Source organism: Astyanax mexicanus, chromosome 1 (assembly GCF_023375975.1).
Source record: "Astyanax mexicanus isolate ESR-SI-001 chromosome 1, AstMex3_surface, whole genome shotgun sequence".
NCBI classification, from domain to species: domain Eukaryota; kingdom Metazoa; phylum Chordata; class Actinopteri; order Characiformes; family Acestrorhamphidae; genus Astyanax; species Astyanax mexicanus.
The window spans coordinates 2,550,301-2,569,945 of NC_064408.1; the positions used below are offsets into that span (position 1 = coordinate 2,550,301).

The 19,645-nt window shown below is 35.1% G+C and overlaps 2 protein-coding genes across 3 annotated transcripts in view; one reads left to right on the forward strand and one right to left on the reverse strand.

The window, feature by feature from the left end:
- rnf167 (ring finger protein 167) overlaps positions 1-19,645 on the forward strand; it is a 222,450-nt gene that overhangs the window by 8,354 nt on the left and 194,451 nt on the right. The window lies entirely within an intron of this gene.
- psmb6 (proteasome 20S subunit beta 6) lies at positions 7,215-15,347 on the reverse strand. Its single transcript, XM_049465625.1, has 6 exons — positions 15,170-15,347; positions 13,512-13,579; positions 12,244-12,375; positions 10,324-10,453; positions 9,390-9,534; positions 7,215-7,628 (listed from the first exon to the last, which is right to left on the reverse strand). Exons 1-6 carry the CDS (start codon positions 15,263-15,265, stop codon positions 7,504-7,506), a joined length of 696 nt encoding a protein of 231 aa, XP_049321582.1. The 5' UTR covers positions 15,266-15,347; the 3' UTR covers positions 7,215-7,503.

Below are 19,645 nucleotides of genomic sequence, written 5' to 3' on the forward strand. Positions count from 1 at the left end.
CCTTTTCATCCCTTCACGTTGTAACTTTGCGAACTTTTGAGAATTATGGGTAATTAAAGGTAATACAATAGACTTAAAATCAACTCATGCATTCGTAGTAATGTCGCCAGAAGGTCCTGCCTTCTGCAATTGCAAAGTGATATTATACGAATTTTTTCATTTTCACGGAAACTAACTATATTTACGTTTCCTATGATTTCCGCCCAGATTTCGTGTTTTACATAATTTTTCCTTTCACGTTACAAGACATCAGTTCATCCTTGAAATTGCTTTGAACATCAGTTGCACACCTCGGTTGTAATTTAACGTAACTTCTGAGAAATGCAGCATACCTCGGTTGCAGCCTAGGCTTTGAAATGTAGCTATTATGCTGAGATTCTCTTTGATAATCTATTTTGTTTTAAATGTCTATTTTTAAATACCTATATTGATACGCTGCACATATTATACAAACAATTCATCAGAAAGCAGTACGTTCTTTTTTTTTTTTCTTTAAATAGGGATATTTTTAAGCTCCACCCCCTTTTGTATCCACATTTTTGAAAACTTTAATGCTGTATTGAAATCATGATGCAACTGGGCTCTTCCTTTGATGTGTTCCTTCACATACGTTCTTTACCTTTAATGCAATTTTGGATTCTGAGGTGAATTTTTGATTGCGAACAATTTATCTTTATTATATATTTTTTATTTTACTCACTAATTGGGTTTTGCACGGATATTTGCAATATATAAATTCTATTTCTAATTCTATGATGAAACCCCGCCCCCTTCCACTTTGATAGGGTACACTGAAGAAGTTGGCATATTTTTTTTTTTTATTATTAATAAAATATGTTAATTACTTTATTTAAATTCCTCCCACTCTGCTTTGATAGACACTAAGGAAAGGTCAAAGGAGCTTATTGATGATGCAGGTCAACTTAATTACTGATTAAAATGTTAATTTAACACCATTTGGCACCATGGTTTCCCTGTAGTGATGTCATAATTGACTGAATTAAACCTCATTTGATGTCATAATAGGCAGAATGACTCACACCACCTGCGAATGGGGGTTGCAACGATATGACCTGTGACGTTATAATGAGTTTGGCACATAGTAGGTGATGTCATATTAGAACACATTAGAACACACTGGGGCAAATTTAAATAAATGGTTTATGATGTCATAACGAACAGAACAAATGGCAGTTCTGCAACATGGCCCATGATGTCACAATTCAGGATGTGACGTCATTCAGGATGAATGGGGGTTGCCAGGAAACTGGTCTGTGACCTCACAATGAACAGACAGTACATGCAAATGGGATTAGCTTGAAATGAACTGTGATGTCATAATCAGCTGATCAAATGGGAGTTACATGACGAAGCCTGTTATGTCACACTGGACGAAACGGGACGAATAGAAAACAAGTCGATTGAAACCGCATGTGATGCCATAATGGATGGAACGAATGGAAGTTATTATCATTGAAGACACATGACAAACGAGAAATTGCACAACGTGTCCTGTGATGTCATAACGGAAAGAACGAACGTAAGTTGGCTAATAAAGCCTGTGATGTCATAACGGAAAGAACGAACGCAAGTTGGCTAACGCCTCCTGTGATGTCATAACGGAAAGGACGAACGTAAGTTGGCTAATAAAGCCTGTAATGTCATAACGGAAAGATTGAACATAAATTGGATAACACATCCTGTGATGTCATAACTGAAAAAACGAACGTAAGTTGCGTGACAAAGCTTGTGATGTCATAATAAATTGTGCGAATCGCGGCTCACTAACATGTCTGTGATGTCACGATGGACTGTATACGAACGGGATTTGCAGCGAATTAACTTGTGATGTCGTAATGAGCGAATCGACTGGGAGTAGCCTGACATCACAACCTATGATTTCATCATAATAATGGACGGACGTTGCAAACGAAAGTGCCTGTGATGTCATAAAGTCGAAAGTGCCTGTGATGTCATAAAGTCGAAAGTGCCTGTGATGTCATAAAGCGCAGGCTGCACCGATTTCTCTTTCCTCAGAGCTGAAGGAATTATTGAGACGTATTTTTTTGGTTTTTAGTTTAGTTTTTTTGTTTTTTTCTTTCTTTCTCTTTCTTCTTGTGCAGTGGTGGATTCTCGTAGGTTCTTGGAAGGTTCTAAACTTTTGTTCTTTTGTTGGTTTTTATTTTAATTTTTTGAAGAATTCGAGTGTTTAGAATTAATGGCCGCCCAACACTTTATGATAATTATTCTCAAAAATATGCTGGAAGCTGTTGTGCCTCATTTTTACTCTCTGGTAAAAAAACACACAAACATCGATTGAGCATAACATTATGACCACCTTGTTTCTACATGTATTGTCCATTTTTTTTATCATTTTTAGTTCAGAAGGACTTTAGTTCTGTATCTTTTTCTCTGCATACTTTATTATTATCCTCCTTTCAGATACAGCAGCAGTGCTGCTGGAGTTTTTAAACACCTCAGTGTCTCTGCTGGACTTAAAATAGGGCAGTGCGCTGATGAAGGACTTAAAAACTGATGAAAAACTAAAACTAAAAACTCCAGCAGCAATGCAGTATCTGCTCCAGGTAACAGTCTTAAAGAAGCTTTGTGCTGATGCCACCAGAAAAGTCCTGCTTTTTGCCGTTTTGGTGCGAACATTTTGCAAAACCAGCACAAAAAAGATATTTTTAAACATTTCCCAATTTTAGCAGTTCCTTTTTTTTATATCCTTCATGTTGTAACTGTGCAAAGTATTATGGATAATACATCAATCAGGTCCTTAAATATAAAATTAATTAGCATTTGTGACAATGTCATCAGAAGGTCCCGCCTCTTCCAGTTGTGAAGTAATATTACTTGAAAATGTAATGTTTTTTACAATTATTTTCACAGAACTATAATTACAACTCTTTATATTAAAAAAATTAGTTAGTTACGACCCTGCAATGTGATTGGCTGAGAGGCGTGATTCCATGAGTGCCGTTATCAGCCGGTAATGCACTGTAACTAACCAAAGCTCTCCATGTATTACTCCGCCACATACAGGTAACCTAGCAATGATGCAGCGCTTACAAGCCAAACTGCAGAGCTTCAAACTGAGCAGTAATGGAACTATTTTAACTGGCGGAGTTTTTATAACCAATCAGATCCTATTTTCTCCTCCTCATTAACTCTTTAAAATCTTTCAATTAACAGTGATAATGGAACTGTGATATAATCACAATAATACACTCAAGGTTCTACGACCGCAGCACAGCAGTGCCAATATTACGTGTTATAGCACGAACCTCAAGTGTATTATTGCTTAATAATACATATACTTTAATAATTTTTGCTTGATAAACTACGTTTCCATGGCAACATGTTGACTGACGCACATTTGTTTTCTTCATATACGGGTTTGTGGTTGCAACCAGATTTAGTAAAAGGATAGTTTGAAACTAACTAATGTTACTAAGGAATAGTAGATACTTTATGCAACAAACTAAATAAGGAAATAAAGAAGCAAAATTGGTGCAACATAGCCCAGGACTACAATCTGTAATTATAGAACTACAAAGTGTCCAAAAAAATGGATTATGGGTGGAGAAACAAGGAGGTGGTCATAATTTAATGTTTTTTTCCATCTGTGTGTTTATATATATCTTCTTATATATATGCAAGTATAAACACACACACACACACACATTTGGTGTGCTTTTTGCACTGCTGCGTTAGCGTTAGCAGCAGTGGTGTGTGAGTGTTGGCGATGCATTAAGCTTGAAGCGGTTTGCACTCTCCGTCTCTCGGGACGAATATATTTACACAGAAACACTTTTAGTGCAATCACTCCGACCGCCGTACCGCCCAAAATCTCAATCCCAGCTCCCTCAGTGCCTTAGCGTTAGCGCTGTGCATTAGCACAAACTCAGCGATACCACAGATACACAACAACACAGGGGTTACAATTCAATATATCACACAATCGTGTTCATAAAATCTCCTATCCAATCAGAACGGTGCAATCTGAACCACTTCTGACACCAATCTTTTCATTTAAATGTATTAAAATCAATACTGTGTTTTTGTGTTGCTTTGCAAAACGAAATATCACATTTTTTTCTTTTAATTTTTTTAAATTATTCTTACAACTAGGACCTGGTTGCACCAGCTGTATGCAAATCAAAAATTGTACGCTAGCTGTAACGTAAGTGTACAGTAAGGCTGAATACCGAACACAGTTTTATGCAGAGTTGCATTCAAGTCAACACTCAATTAATTAAATGGCCTACATGGACTTTTGTGTTGCTTTTTAAAAATGAATTACAATTTAAAAAAAAATAATAACATTTAACAAGTTTTTTAACAACCCAGCAGCACATAATTTTACCTCAGTAGTTCTGTTCTAGTCACACCCTTTAGCTAGCGAGCTGAACCAGTAGTGCAATTTTAGTCTTAGATTTAACTCAGCAGCGCTAAAAGGCAGCCAAGGCTATTACTATCCTAGTCCTCTACAGCTCTTTCAGTAATTTTCAGCTTAAAAAAGTGATGCTGGGCGCTTTATTCTATTTCATTTACGCAAGTAGAGAAAAAAAATGAACTTAAACCTGCCGTATGTTAGCTTTCCCAATGTGGGCTGTTAGAGTAAACGATGCAGTAGATTTTCATTGTCATATACAGTAAATGAGTCAATGTTTGATATACTTAATTTGGCTAAAAGGTGTGGTTTTTTTTTTTGCCATTTTCCATTTGAAGATTCCAGATTTGTTTAGGTTGCCAAATATTTAGTTAATTCCTAAATTTAAAGCGAAAAATGAAAAAAAAAATTGTGCCGGTTACCATTCCATTATCATTTCAGTGGCTTATAAACATTTAATAATTAAATGTTCATACTGTGTTTTAGAAAATCGGCACAGTATTGTTAAAAAAATATATCAATATTTTTGAATACCCTTAAACCCAGCCTAATTTTATACACCTTATATAATTGCTATAATTTATAGGTTTATGTTTGAGTAAAATGAACATTGTTGTTTTATTCTATAAACTACAGACAACATTTCTCCCAAATTCCAAATAAAAATATTCTCATTTAGAGCATTTATTTACAGAAAATGAGAAATGGCTGAAATAACAAAAAAGATGCAGAGCTTTCAGACCTCAAATAATGCAAATAAAACAAGTTCATATTCATAAAGTTTTAAGAGTTCAGAAATAATCAATATTTGGTGGAATAACCCTGGTTGGTTTTTAATCACAGTTTTAATTTTATGCATCTTGGCATCATGTTCTCCTCCACCAGTCTTACACACTGCTTTTGGATAACTTTATGCTGCTTTACTCCTGGTGTAAAAATTCAAGCAGTTCAGTTTGGTGGTTTGATGGCTTGTGATCATCCATCTTCCTCTTGATTATATTCCAGAGGTTTTTAATTTGGTGAAAAAAAAAAAAAATTTAAAAGCTCTCAATTTTTTTTCCAGAGCTGTATATTGAAGTGATTGTGTATAATTGTGTGTTCTCTAATATTAGAATTGTTTTAAGCAGTTGAGACATCAGTCCCACACAGGAAAAGCTGAGAAACGGCAGGTTTAAGTTCATTCTTTACATCTAAACGAATCACAAAATATCAGGTATACTGGGTTTTTGAAGATCAGTACAGTATTGCGAAACAAAATATTTAGTTTCTTTAATATATCGATATTTTCGTACGCCCCTAAGCCCAGCCCAGTTTTATACGACGTATATAACGAGTAGCGTGTATGTTGATTATATGGATGGGATGATATGTGTACATATATATACTGAGGTGACTGTGTATAATTGGTGGTGTTTATTATACGTGGGATGGAGGAGTTTAGGATCGGATGTGGATTTTTTCGTGCGGTTATTTTAGGAGGTTTTTGTATATTTGGACACGGCTGCTGTATTATCAGTCGACCCTGAGAAAAACAGTACCAAAGAATTTAGATGTCAAAAATGAATAAAAATATATTAATAAACCCTTTTCTTTGCAGGGTGCTAACATTTCCACACGTATGTGGAGACTAAAACCCAAAGGAGAATTATACTTATTATACTTATCCCTTTTTTTTCCCTTTTTTTTACTTTTAACTTTACTTTACTATTTTAACTTTTAACTGCTAATATACTACTTTTAATTTTAAATTTCTTCTTTAATTAATTAATTTCTTGGAAAATTTCAGCATGGAGTTTAAACTGTGTCCACAGTGGTAAAAAGTCGGTGGGCAGGTGGATGTTGTGTTTTATGGATTTTTGGTTGGAAAACTTTTGCTTCTAATAATTTCTCTTTTTTTTTTCTTTTGTCTTTTGGACGAATTCCGTTATTATTTACCGTTTCTTTTAATTTTTGTTTTGTTTTCTCTTGTTTTTGTAACCCGTGGCTGTTTCAGACCGATGGGAATGATATGCAACTGACTATTAAAAGACTATTATCTTACCTCAAAAATTGTCAATGTCTTTATTTTATTTTTAAAATGGGTTTAAATGCATAAAATCATTTATTAAAAGCGTTTCTTTTATTGTTGATTATGGCTTACAGCCAATGAAAACCCAAAAATTAGTGTGTAATCACGCATTTACCTCAGCAGTGCTATTCTGATATATATTTACCTCAGCAGTGCTCTTGTAATTTCGCAAGTTTATTTAGTAGTGCTGTTTTAGTCACATTTAGCTAACTAGCTCCCCAATATTGCCTCAACATTGGCATTATTGCTTAATATGTTTACCTCAACAGTGCTATTCTAATATTTTCCTCATCAATGCTGTTCTAAAGTACATTTACCTCAGCACTGCAGTCTTACTGATAAATATACCTTAGAATGCCATAATTGTGAATTACCTCAGCAGTGTAATACATTATACAATTACATCAGCAGTGCAATCTTGCTGATAAGTATACCTCAGAAGGTCATCATAATTGTAAATTATCTCAGCAGTGTTATTTTAAATGATACATTTACCTCAGCACTGCAATCTTACTGATAAATATACCAACATACGTTAGTATGTTGTTAGCTAGATCTCTGCTAAAGTTAGTATGTGCTTTTCCACCGGTATTAAACACTCAATTTAAGAGCTTAATTACCCAAATTTTAATTTAAGACATTTTAAGACTTTTTAAGGAGCTGCAGGAATCCTGTGTTTGAATATTAGTTCAAACACTCCCTTTAAATCACCTATTTAAGAAAACTCAGATTAAAAATGAACAGCAATACTTTGGTCCAGGTCAAGATTTTTTTATTCAACAACAAAAAAAAAAAACAGCTTTTTATTCAGTGACTTTGTTTTTGTTTAGTGCAGTGGTTCCCAGTCCCACCCCAGACCCTGCACACCGTTCAGTCTCGTCACTGCCGGTCCGGACTCCAGAGAAAGCACTAAAATGTGCAGAGCCTGAGGTGTGGAGGAGCAGAACCCAGAGTATTAATGCAGGACAGTAACGGAGCTGAGAGTTCTGGTCTAACAGAGGAAAATCTTACAAAATCAGAATCTAACGTTTCTACAGATCTAAGCGCTAAACGAGGGGAGCTGGTTCCCCAGAATTACACTGCGCTCAAGCCCCGCCTCCGTGATGGCTGCCAGCCTGACCACGCCCCCAGAGGACCCGTCCCTCTCCATCGCCAGCGCCAGAGCTGCAGAGATAATAAAACACAAGTTAAATAAAGCAGATTAAATTAGAGTTAATAGAATTGTATTTAGCCCATTTAGCTTAGCTATCATTTCTGGAGTCTATAGGAACCTGGAGTAGCTTCCAGAAGTATATCTGATGACCACTGGTATTGTTTATTGTCACAGCAACTTCCAAAACGTCCAGGAAAAACCTTATTTTTGATGAGCATTAATGAAAAATGTATTTAGTACGGATCATTTTGAGATAATTTGAGAAATCTGAGTCTCTCTATAGGAACAAGACTCATTATGGTTAAATAAATTACGAAGCCCCCAAGTTAAAATGTTTAAAAATAAATAAATAAATAAATAAAAATGCGTAGCCATGCCTTATTAAGATGTGGGAATGAGTTAATTAAATCGTAACCATTAAGACGTGGCCACAAGTTCCTTATGTTTCACAGTTAACAAAGCTCTCAGCTCTCAGGGGTTGACCCCAAAATAACAGCGTGAGGAAGGTTAACGGGTCTGTCTACGTCTGAGCCAATCAGCTTTTAGCATGCAAATTAAGTTTCTTTTAATTAGAATTATTCCATGTCTCACTGCAAAAGACTCCAAAATATCACCATAATTCATTCAGAGATTAAAATAAAAATAAACCAGTTTATTTACTAAAGGTTATCTTTGAATTATATGAGATTTAATGTAATATTCAGTTCCTTCATAAGCATTAATTTACAGAAAAGCTAATTTCCATGCCCTAATAAGTCGTGACCACACCTTAATTATCTTCTTCCCACACATTATTTATTTAATTTTTTTGTTTTTACATGATGTCATGAAGGGGCTCCGTAGATACTATTTCAAAAATAACTTGATAACCTCAAAATAGTGAGATGGTATCTCAAAAAAAGACAAAATAATTAGGGATGCACCCACGTGTTAATTCTGAGCCGATGCCGATATTACCATTTATAAGGAATTAACAGAAACACTCAATCGTAAAACAAGAAACATTTTTTAAAAAGTCAATTAGTATTAAGCTAAAATAACTACTCTCAAAATAAATGTGCTTTAAAACAGCACCTTAATATCTAATATAAACTAATAAAGACATTCCCAATAACAACTTAATGTCCCACAACATCTTAAAATAGATATACTCTCAGTATTAGAGATTTAGTAGCTCAAAATATCATTTAAAAGTTACTTTATTTTAGTAATTCAGTTTAAAATGTGATACTCTTCATATTATATAGATATACACAGAGTGATCCATTTTCTTTTATTGATGATGATTATGGCTTACCAATCAATATAAAGTCTAAAGTCAGTGCAGTTTTGTTTTCCCACAAAATCTTACAGCACTTCATATCTTACAGCTTCCCTCTGCTACTGACAACTTTTATTAAGATCCGGATTTCATTTTCCAGCAGGACTTGGAATTTTCTGAGAGACTGTTTTTTGGGTTTTCATTGGCTTTAAATCATAATCAACAATAAAAGAAATAAACGCTTAAAACAGATCACTCTGTGTGTTTAATACATCTATAATATATGTAGTATATATGTAGTATATAATGTATAGTTTCACATTTTAAACTGAATTACTGAAATAAAGTAACTTTTCAATGATATGATGCACCTGTACCCTAAGCCTAATACACAGCATATCTCATAGCAATCTAATGTCTAATACTGTCAATCTCAGAATAAGACTAATAGATTTAATAGCTTTAAATACTGAATATTTAGGAGTTAAATGTAAATATATGGGTTATTAACCGTCGGCGGTGAAGCGCAGGCACTCCTCCTTGGTCATGCCGGTTTTGTAGTTGGAGTCGATGAAGCCGTAGATGTAGGAGCTTCCAGATCCTCCCACTGAGACCGGCTGCCTCACCAGCATTCCCCCCATGGGTACCGTGTAAACCTACAGCAGGAACATATATAGAAAATACTACATTATTCACATCTTTGATGGTTTACAATGCATAGTAGAGGTGAATCACAGAATCTATACATAACAAGACAGTTCTATACGATACTTCACAGCTTATTAGTTACTGCACAGGATAAAATACTCCTAAATAATCAAATACCACCAATTATTACGTTTATTGGTGTGTTTTGCGCCACCGTCTGGAGTAATGAAGCAGTAACTTTAATAAGTCCAATTAGGGGACGAGTCTTACGGAGTCAATATTAGGACATTTCTGTCCATTTATGTTAAAAATTCTAATACCATATAAAGAAGAATTCTTTATATCTTCTAAAATTAACGGTATTAAAAGAGTTTATGCTGATTTTGTTGGGGTAACTGTCTCTACTGTCTAGAGAAGACTTTCTGCTACATTCTAAACTCATATATTTGAGGATTTAGGGTTTGATTGCATTCAGCCACAAAAGCTCAATTCCCCACCTGCTCTCTGTATCCTAACAGATATGTATAATAACGAAGCAGAAATACTCCACTACTGTACATAAGGAGTAAAAAGTTGTATTTGTACTGAATTATTACTCAAATTACTTTTTTGATAGAGTACTTGTACTTTTCCTTGTTTTAAGTCTGGATATCTAGTACCATCTATACACGTCTGATCCTAAAGTACTGTATGGAGCTCCATCACTCCAGAGAACACGGTTCTGCTCCACAGCTCAGTTAATAAGCCTGTATTTGAGGAATATGTTAGTATAAGTATAAAGGTGTGTATTAAATCACCTGTCCACCCCTCCGCTTGTCCCACCCGGCGACGATGATCCCGGCCATCAGCTCCTCCCGGTACCTGTAGCACATCTGCTTAAACAGGTTAGCGGCCGTTTGTACCAGCGGCGGCTCGTCCAGCTCAATACTGCGGTACAGAAATGTGACGGGGATTCAGATTATACTATAATAGATAAAGGAGGAGTTCAGTACTAGAACATCTGGAGTTCTCATATTCACACACTCATAACATCACATTTAGCACATCCCTTCCTATTTTTGCAATTTAAGCTCTTTAGGTCCAGTCAATCGAAATTTCCAAAGCCTTTGTCTGTAATAAAGCAGTGCTGGAACAGATGATATTACTGTTGTTATACTCTACTGCAGCAGCATATACACACTTACAGAACACACATTCACACTTTCATCATTGTAACCAGAAAAAAAATACAAAAAACACAGAACTCTGTAACTATTAAAAGTAGAAGTTCTTTCTTTTCTTTAGAGAAATTACAGATGAAGTCAGAGAGGGGTGAGTACTGTTTCCTACACCTTCAAATAAAAACTCTCAGAAACTGGAGAAAAAAAACTGCTGCAGGAAGACGTCTGGCTGACCCACATGGAACCAGCAGCTTTAGCCTTTAGCTCAGATTAACATGATTAAAGACTGAGTCTCAGTTTCAGCAGTGATAAAATCATTAATAAGATAAAGACAAAACAGGGTTCATACACTTTTTAATCAATCAATTTCCATGATTTTTCCAGGCCTTCAAGGCAAATTTTCACGACATCAGTGCAGACAATAAAACCAAAACCAAAAAAAAAAAAAAAAAATCTATAATTAAAATCGATTATAGTAGGTCTAAAATTAATCTGATAAAATGTTGACAAAATCCAGTTAAGTTAAAAGGAACAAAAGTTTCCAGGACTTTTAAAAAAAATTAAAAGATCATACTAAAAAATAAGAGCGGGTACTTTTTAAACAAACAGTTTATTGGTTAACAGCTTACAAAAAATGTTGACAATTTTTAATAATAAAATGTGTGTCAGATCCTGAGCGCTCCTTTGTGTAGGGCTAAATTACTGAATTACCTCCAAACTGATGTATTTGAAGTTTAAAATAGAATTTCCATGACTTCAAAACGTTTTGGGTATTTTTATTTTTCCAAAACTTATCCAGGCCTGGAAATGACTATTTTCAAATTTTATGACTTTTCCAGTTTTTTATTGACCGTATGAATTCTGCAAAAAAAAAAAAAAAAAAAAAAAAAGCAGCTACTGGACTACTAAACAATAGCTGTGTTTGACCAGTAGTGTATAATAGAGGTGGGCGATATGGGTCTAAAATAATATCACGATATTTCATGGTAGTTTCACGATAACGATACTTTTTGCGATATGACAAAACACTGAATTCAAAAAATGTAGAATTTTATTATTGCATGCAATATGATATGTCTAATAGAGATATAAAAAAATAATAATTTTATCAGATTTGTAACAGAAGTCAATGATCCAGAATGTCATGATAATAATAATGCACTCCAAACACCTCCATATATTCAGGAATAAAGTAAAATAAATTATACTGTACAGATATAATCTGTCTCTAGTGGATATATAAAATGGGAAATGAGAGTGAATTTTTATTTTGCTAAAAACGGCAAAAAAGTAGAACCCTGATGTGATTATTAGGGGTGGGTGATGTGGCACGATATTTCAGGGTATAATATAGTTCACGATATAACAATTTTTTGCCGATATTATCACAAACGATACAATATGGCACACCTCTATTGTATATGTTATTCATGTGAAATTCCGATATAGGGTGGTGGAATTTAACAGGATAGTGAACAGACAGTTCTCCCTGCGTTTCACTAACAGATGTACGATGTCTCTCAGACGTGTGGACGTGACTGAGTGGTGCAGTCGTACCTGTGGAAGCCCAGCTGGTAGCTGACGGCTTCAGCGATGGCCTGAGTGTCGGCTGCAGATCCGGAGCGACAGCAGAAGATGCGCTCGTGGACTTTGGTCAGCTTATCCGTTACTCTGTTAGCAATGTACGCTCTGGAGGAAAAAAAAAACATCCACAGATTAATGAGCTACATCGGCTACTCTAATAATTAATCTAACAAAAATAACATTAGAAAAACACATATAGAAACTTAAATAATGAGATAATCTTGTATTTTGAAATAAATAACAGTAGATCAAAATAATCATGTAAAATATAAAACAACGGGACCAAATCTCATAACACTTTAAGCATCATAAAAGATTTAGATTGCCATAATGCCTTAAAGCTGAGTCAATGCGCTGTCTACAGCCTAGCCTGTGCAAGCGCCCTACGCTGCTGATTACCTTACATTAATTGGTAAAGTGAAACAAAAAAAGGAAGAGTAAACATTTAAGACTAAATTACATTTAGAAGTTTTAAAGACTTTGAATCGAAATTTGAGCATTTTTAAGATCTTAAATTTAAGGTTTTGAATTTCAGACATTTTAAGGCCCTAGTTGGAAGTGTAGGTTCAACACAAAAGCATAAACTGGCCTTCAATATATAATAAAATAAAATGTAATTACGCTAGCAGGACCAATTATTTTCAATGAGTCGGTATGTCAACTTTGTTTAAAATCAAGTTTTATTTTATAAAATGATTTAACTTGTATAAGATACTGTAATTATATTAATTTACTTATTGTAAAATTTACAGAGTTGAATGTTGGCTTTGTGTAAAAACAACAATAGTATTTTTATGCTTATAAATTATCTTAGAGGCATGAAACTGTTAACATGACTAATACAATTTATTGCAATTATTCTAGGACAGAATATCCACACAAAAATGGTTATTGCGAAAGGCCCATTCACAACACTGACATAAGATACTTCGAATCACAGAGATATAAATATAAAAATAATGAAAGTATCTTAAAATAATGTTTTTTTTTAAGTACAAATAATGACACTCAAAACACTGACTGATGGTCATTTAAAAAGATAACTTTTTATTGAAACACAATTACTAGATAAACTAAATATTGAGTACGAAGCTCAAAATAATTATTTAGCATCCCAAAATAGACTTAGAACACTACATTGTAGTAAACTATAGTAGTTGTGCTGCATTTTCTACAATTACTACAAACATCATCTAAAAATAATTATCCTCAAACTGATCGTCTGTAAGTAATCTTCATACCCTGTAGTCGTACGCGAGTCTGCACCAATCACCACCCCACCGTCGAACTCCACCGCCATGATGGTGGTCTGTAAACACAGTTAAAACACAGAGCTGGTTAATCAAGTTCAGTTTTAGAGAAGAGAATGTTTAAAATACTGAATATTCAGCTTAGTTTTTCCTCTTTCATTTTCTATTAATCTTTAAAAATTAAACAGACTGCCTATTTCTAAGACTGACATATGTAAATGAGCCCTGTTCTCATTGGTGGAAGGTAGATTACTTTTTATTTATACTGAAATATGGAGTAAATCACATAACTAACTTCCTCTCCAACACACACTGCTTACTATGCCAAGTTTCTAACATTAAACACATTAAAACTACCATGATTATTTCTGTATTAAGTCAAAAATATCCATACATAGCAAACACAAGCCGGATAATTAATTCATTAAATGTTTTATGGTATATACTTTTGTATTTATTCTGCATTTTATAGCAATAGATATTTATTAGACAAAACTTTCAACATTAGGGTTAAAGGCCAAGTCTACAATCAAATATAGGAAATGTTTAATTATATATATTTTTTGTATTTATTATTCTATTAAATCAAATTGTATGTTGAAGGTAAGAGTTGATTTATTAAAGAGCTCTGTGAGAATGACTAATCACTATCTACTTATAGAGTTCATGGCTCATTTAGACTCTAAATCTCACTATAAACTATATATTAATATAAAGTTTATCAAATTACTGAGGTAACATCTCAGTATAAATACTTTGTTTACCAAATTACTGAGGTAAACTCAGTAAAACTACTTAGTTTATCAAATTACTGAGGTAATATCTAAGTATAAATACTTATTTTATTAAATTACTAAGGTAAACTCTCAGTATAATGCCTTACTTTATCAAATTACTGAGGTAATATCTCTGTATAAATACTTAGTTTATCAAATTACTGAGGTACACTCAGTAGAACGACTTAGTATATCAAATTGCTGAGGTAATATCTCAGAATAAACACTTCGTTTAGTAAATTACGGAGGTAATCTCCCAGTAAACGGTCAGTATAAATACTTAGTTTAGTGTATGAAATCACTGAGGTAAAATCTCAGTATAAACACTTAGTTTACCAAATTACTGAGATGTTATATCCGTAGAACGACTTATTTTATCAAATCACTGAGGCAAACTCAAACTATAACGACTTATTTTATCAAATTACTGAGGTAATATCTCAGTATAAAGACTTAGTTTACCAAATTACTGAGATAATATTTCCGTAAAACGACTTATGCTATCAAATTACTGAGGTAATATCTTAGGATATTAATTAATTAACATTGTTCTCTTTAACTGTGGTAACGTTAGGTTAGAGTCTCAAAAATTCAATTAAAATAACGTTTTTTTTTTATTGAGATTTTATTATTTAAAATCTCATGGTATTAAGGTCTGAAGCTGTGAATAACTGTGTTTATGAGCGGATCAGAGTTCTATATTTAGAGTTAATTTATATTATTCTGCTGTTAGTTAGCTGTGATGCTAATGCTAACTCGGCTAACAGTAAAAGTGCAGTCTCACGGCCCCCGGTACCGTTACCGCTCCGCTGCGGGCCCGCTGCGCTCCAGACCCGGGTCTCCGGTATCAGAGCGCTGTGTGTGAGGACTCACCCCGGTGCTGACTTCCTGCCTCTCCCAGGTCGGAACCATTTCACTGGACCGAGAAAACTGCGGCTCAGCGCGGGTCTCCATCATCAACGCCGCCATCCTGCCTCACTACCAGCGAGTCTCTGCGGGGATCAGAGACAGGCAGAGCGGGACTATAGCGCCCCCCAGCCGGCCGGAAGACTCACCGCACAGCGCTACCGTTCCCGCCTTTAAAACAATCAACTACATCTTTTACTGTATAATAATCAGGTAATATCGCCAAATAATCACTTATTTTTTAAAGATTTCTGAGGTAGAATCTCTAAAGAACGACCTAATATCTCTGAATAATGTCTTTTTTATCACGTTATTAAGGTAAAATCTCAAAAATAACCACTTATTATCTGAATATAACGACTTAGTTTGTCAAACTACTGAGGTGGATTCTCAAAACAATGACTTAATATCTCTAAATAATGACTTTGTTTGTCAAATTACTGAGGTAATCCCTCAATATAACGACTTAGTTTTTGAAATTAATGAGGATTCGCAGTCTTAGCTACTTAGTTTTTCAAAATACTGCGGTAATTACTAAGGTAATATCTCAATATAGGGACTTCAAATTACTGAGATAGTACCTCAATTTAACAACTTAGTTTGTAAAATTATTGAGGTAATACCTATATATAACAAGTTTGTCAAATTACTGATGAAGAATCTTAAAATATTAATGACTTAATATCTCTGAATAATGACTTAGTTAGTTCCAAATAATGACTTAATATTTCCAAATAAGGACTTATTTTTATCAAATGTTTGAGGTAGCACCTCCAATTAATGATTTACTCAGAGTAATGACTTTTAAAAACTGATGGCTTAATATCCCCAAAATAAGGAATTATTTTTACAAACTAGGAGGTAGTTTCTAAACATAATGATTTAAAACCTTAGAATAATGACTTCATCAAGTTACTGAGGTAGAATTTCAAAATAACAACTAAATATCTGAAAATAAGGGCTTAGTTTGTCAAATTACTGGGGTAGAATATCAAAATAACAACCTAATACCAAATTACTGAGGTAGTATCTCAACATAATTAAAATAACAACTTGGTTTTTCATATTACTGAGGAAGTATTTCAAAATAATAACAGAAGTAATGATTTAGTTTGTCACATTAGCAGAGCTAGTATTTAAAAAAATGCTTAGATTGTCAAATATTTATTTTGTCACATTACAGCGGTAGTGTCTTAAAATACTAACATACTTTTTATAATTACTAAGATAGTCTTTTTTGTTTAACTGACAGCTATAGAGTTTGATGATAAAAATAAATACACTGGGGTGGAGCTACAGCCTCTCATTAGGGTGATTATATATTAATAACACTCTAAATGTAGTTATTGTGATATACACTGAGCTGACTGTGGTACTGATGGTACTGTGAAAGGATGCTGGTGGCTGGGGATGCAATTACAGCAACAGAAACAAAGTGGGACAGTCTAACAGGAGTGGGCTGTATTGATTGTGAAAGGTTTCAAACAGAAAGCCGCTGTAATTCACAGGGGATTCGCTGAGAAAGTGCCGGAAACTGAACACTTCAGTGGCAGTGGGGCGGTATTGATTGGTCTATGGGCTGAGGATGGATCGCCTTTCGCGGGCGAGACCTCGGGGACTGCTCCATAAAGGTTTGGACTGTCAAAATGGACTGTTAGTCTCTGCCCATGTGTATTAAATCTGTTATCTGTGAAACATTTCAACATTTTGTCCACTTCAGTGAGCCTCAGCACCACAGCGGGAGTTTCCACAATCTCAAATCAATAAAAAGTTTTCAAAGTTTTATCTGTTTTACTGTATCTGTAGCTCATCATTTCATTTATTATTATACAGAACATCCATTCCTGCATTTCACACCAGCAACACATTCCCAACAAAGAGTTGGGACAGTAAATCAGCATTTCCCACTTATGTAATGTTGCCATTATTTTCTTACAATATTTAAAAGATGTGTAGGCACTGAGGATACAAAGTGATGATGTGTTTCAAGTGTTATTTTGTCCCATTTTTCCTGCAAACACGTCTTAAGATGTACAGAGCAGTACCCATATACTCTTTTTTCCACAGCCATAACTTTGTAATGTGTGCAGCATGTGGTTTAGCATTGTGGTTTTGAAAAATGCATCATGGACGTATCTGGAAAAGATGTTTTATTGAAGACAGCTTATGTTGCTCTAAGATCTATAAGGGTGTTTTTACATCAGCTTTATTTGGTGTGATTAAAAAGGGCTATTGGTGCGGTTCAGACCAAACAAATTCGTTTTGTGTTTCGTTTGTGGTAAGAATGTTATCCAGACTCGATCTGAGCCAACTATCAAATTAACATTCTTTTATTTGAGCTAAACTGCTATTCAGGTGCTGCATAATCTGATATATTAGCCAGATAATTACTATATCTATAAAAAAATGGAGTCTCTGCTGCTGCACCAAGCTATAATGTTTACACATTGAACGCTGAAAATGCAGTGTACACTGCTTGAAACTAGGTAACACTGTTTACTATGGGAAATCTCATTGAAAACACAGTTTGAAATCGCAGCAGCAAATATTTTCAGCGTTCAGTGTTAAATCAGCTTTACACTGCACAATATATGCGCTGCCCTGGATCACAGAACCTTCTTACTGTATTTACTGTCTTGCTCACCCGCCAGACAACTCTTACCAATCAGATGAAAAAGCATGCATGTCTGGTTTGTTGAGGAGCATTTTGGTGCATTTAGGCGAAAACTAAGGTTGGAAAGTCAATTAACTCATCAACTGATTCGGACCATAGAAGCCAACTACAGGTGTAAAAACACCCTAGAATGTACTTTTCTACAATAACGCCACATCTCAGAAGTGTACTGACAAGCCCCCCCCAATACCATGACAGTGTTTCTTCCAAGAAAGATCTGAAATACTAATTCATCTGACCAAAATACATCTGACCTGTGTTTTCACAGTGTGAGGGATTATCCCAGGTTCCTCAAAGCCCAGAGAAGTCGATGCCGCTCAAGGACACGGTTAACAGAAGGTTTGGTGGCCAGTAGATGTACCTTAAAAAGTGGAAACTGAGCATGTGTTGTTCTTGCACATCTGTGTGTGTGTGTGTGAATTCCTCATGGCATTCTGACAGATGTGTGATGGTTGGTACTTTTCCAGCCAGATTCCTCGCCTCGGCCCACCGGCCCTGACCTGTCACAATACATTACTGCTCTGTACTCAGTACTGAGGGAGATGGGAAGTGTGTGAATGTGTGTGTGTGTGTTTGAGACATACAGCATGAATGGGTATGTTTAAGAATGTAGTGAATCTTTATATGCATGAATGTATTGATGATATATTAGTTATTACAATATTTGAGTAAAATAATTCAAGTTTATTGGGGGAAAACTGTACTGTAATTGAAACAGTGCTTGTTCCCTGTTGGATCCTTTGTCCTGGATATAAGATGAGATCGAGAGGTTGGTGTAGGTTCTACAGGCTCTGTATGGATCCTGCAGCACATTAACCCACCTGTAGATCCTGTAGCTCTACACTCGTAGGTTAAATAAATGCTGGACACATGTGTCTGCAGGATGTCCTGCACATATCACTGAGCTGTTAGTGATCCTTATGTCACTACTAGATGCACTCGACTGTATGTATGCAAAAGGCAGGAAAGAAGTGCTCGCCCATTGACGTACGAAATGGGGGTTTATACAAAATTATACGGCAGAAAAAGCAGAAATTGTTTTAAAATAAACTTTTATTTAGAAAGCGAGCCTCTCAATAGCGCGTTTCTAAATAAAGTTAGCTAAAGCAATTATCTTTTATCAAGAAGACTGTGCATACGCACTGCAGAGAGAAGGTGCTTTTCATGGCGGGGGTGCAGATTTAGGTACTACTATGGTTGCAGACTGATGGATGGTCAAGAGGCAGGTGATTAGTCGCAACAATCATCCTGCTACTCTCAATCCAGGGATGTACCCCCTCGCAAATTCTGTCAACTGAGCAAAATTTAATCAAGCGTATTATAGAGGCATGTCAATCAGTCAACAGTCTCTCACCAGGAGGAGCACTACCATAAATCAGCCTCCTAAAATCCTTTCTATAGGGCCATGGGGAAAGCACTGTTACACCAGTGTTTTATTACTGTAGACTTGTAGAAATGTTATTGATGTAAGCATGTATTGAGCCAATCACAGCACAGCAAAAACATGCTATTAATTAAAGCCTGTTAAACTGTAGCTCGTTATCCATCAGCCAATCTAAAGCCCCGCCTGAACACAGATTAGCATAACCACTGATCCTGCTGAGCAACACCACAGCTCCCAGCCTTATAAGGAGAGATAAGGAGAGAAAGATAGAGATGTTGAGAGAAATAAAGAATGAATGACAGAGATGAAGAGAGAAAAATATGTAGAGAATTAGTGAGAGAAATATACAGAGAGATACAGGGGGATAGAGATAAAGAGAAAGAGA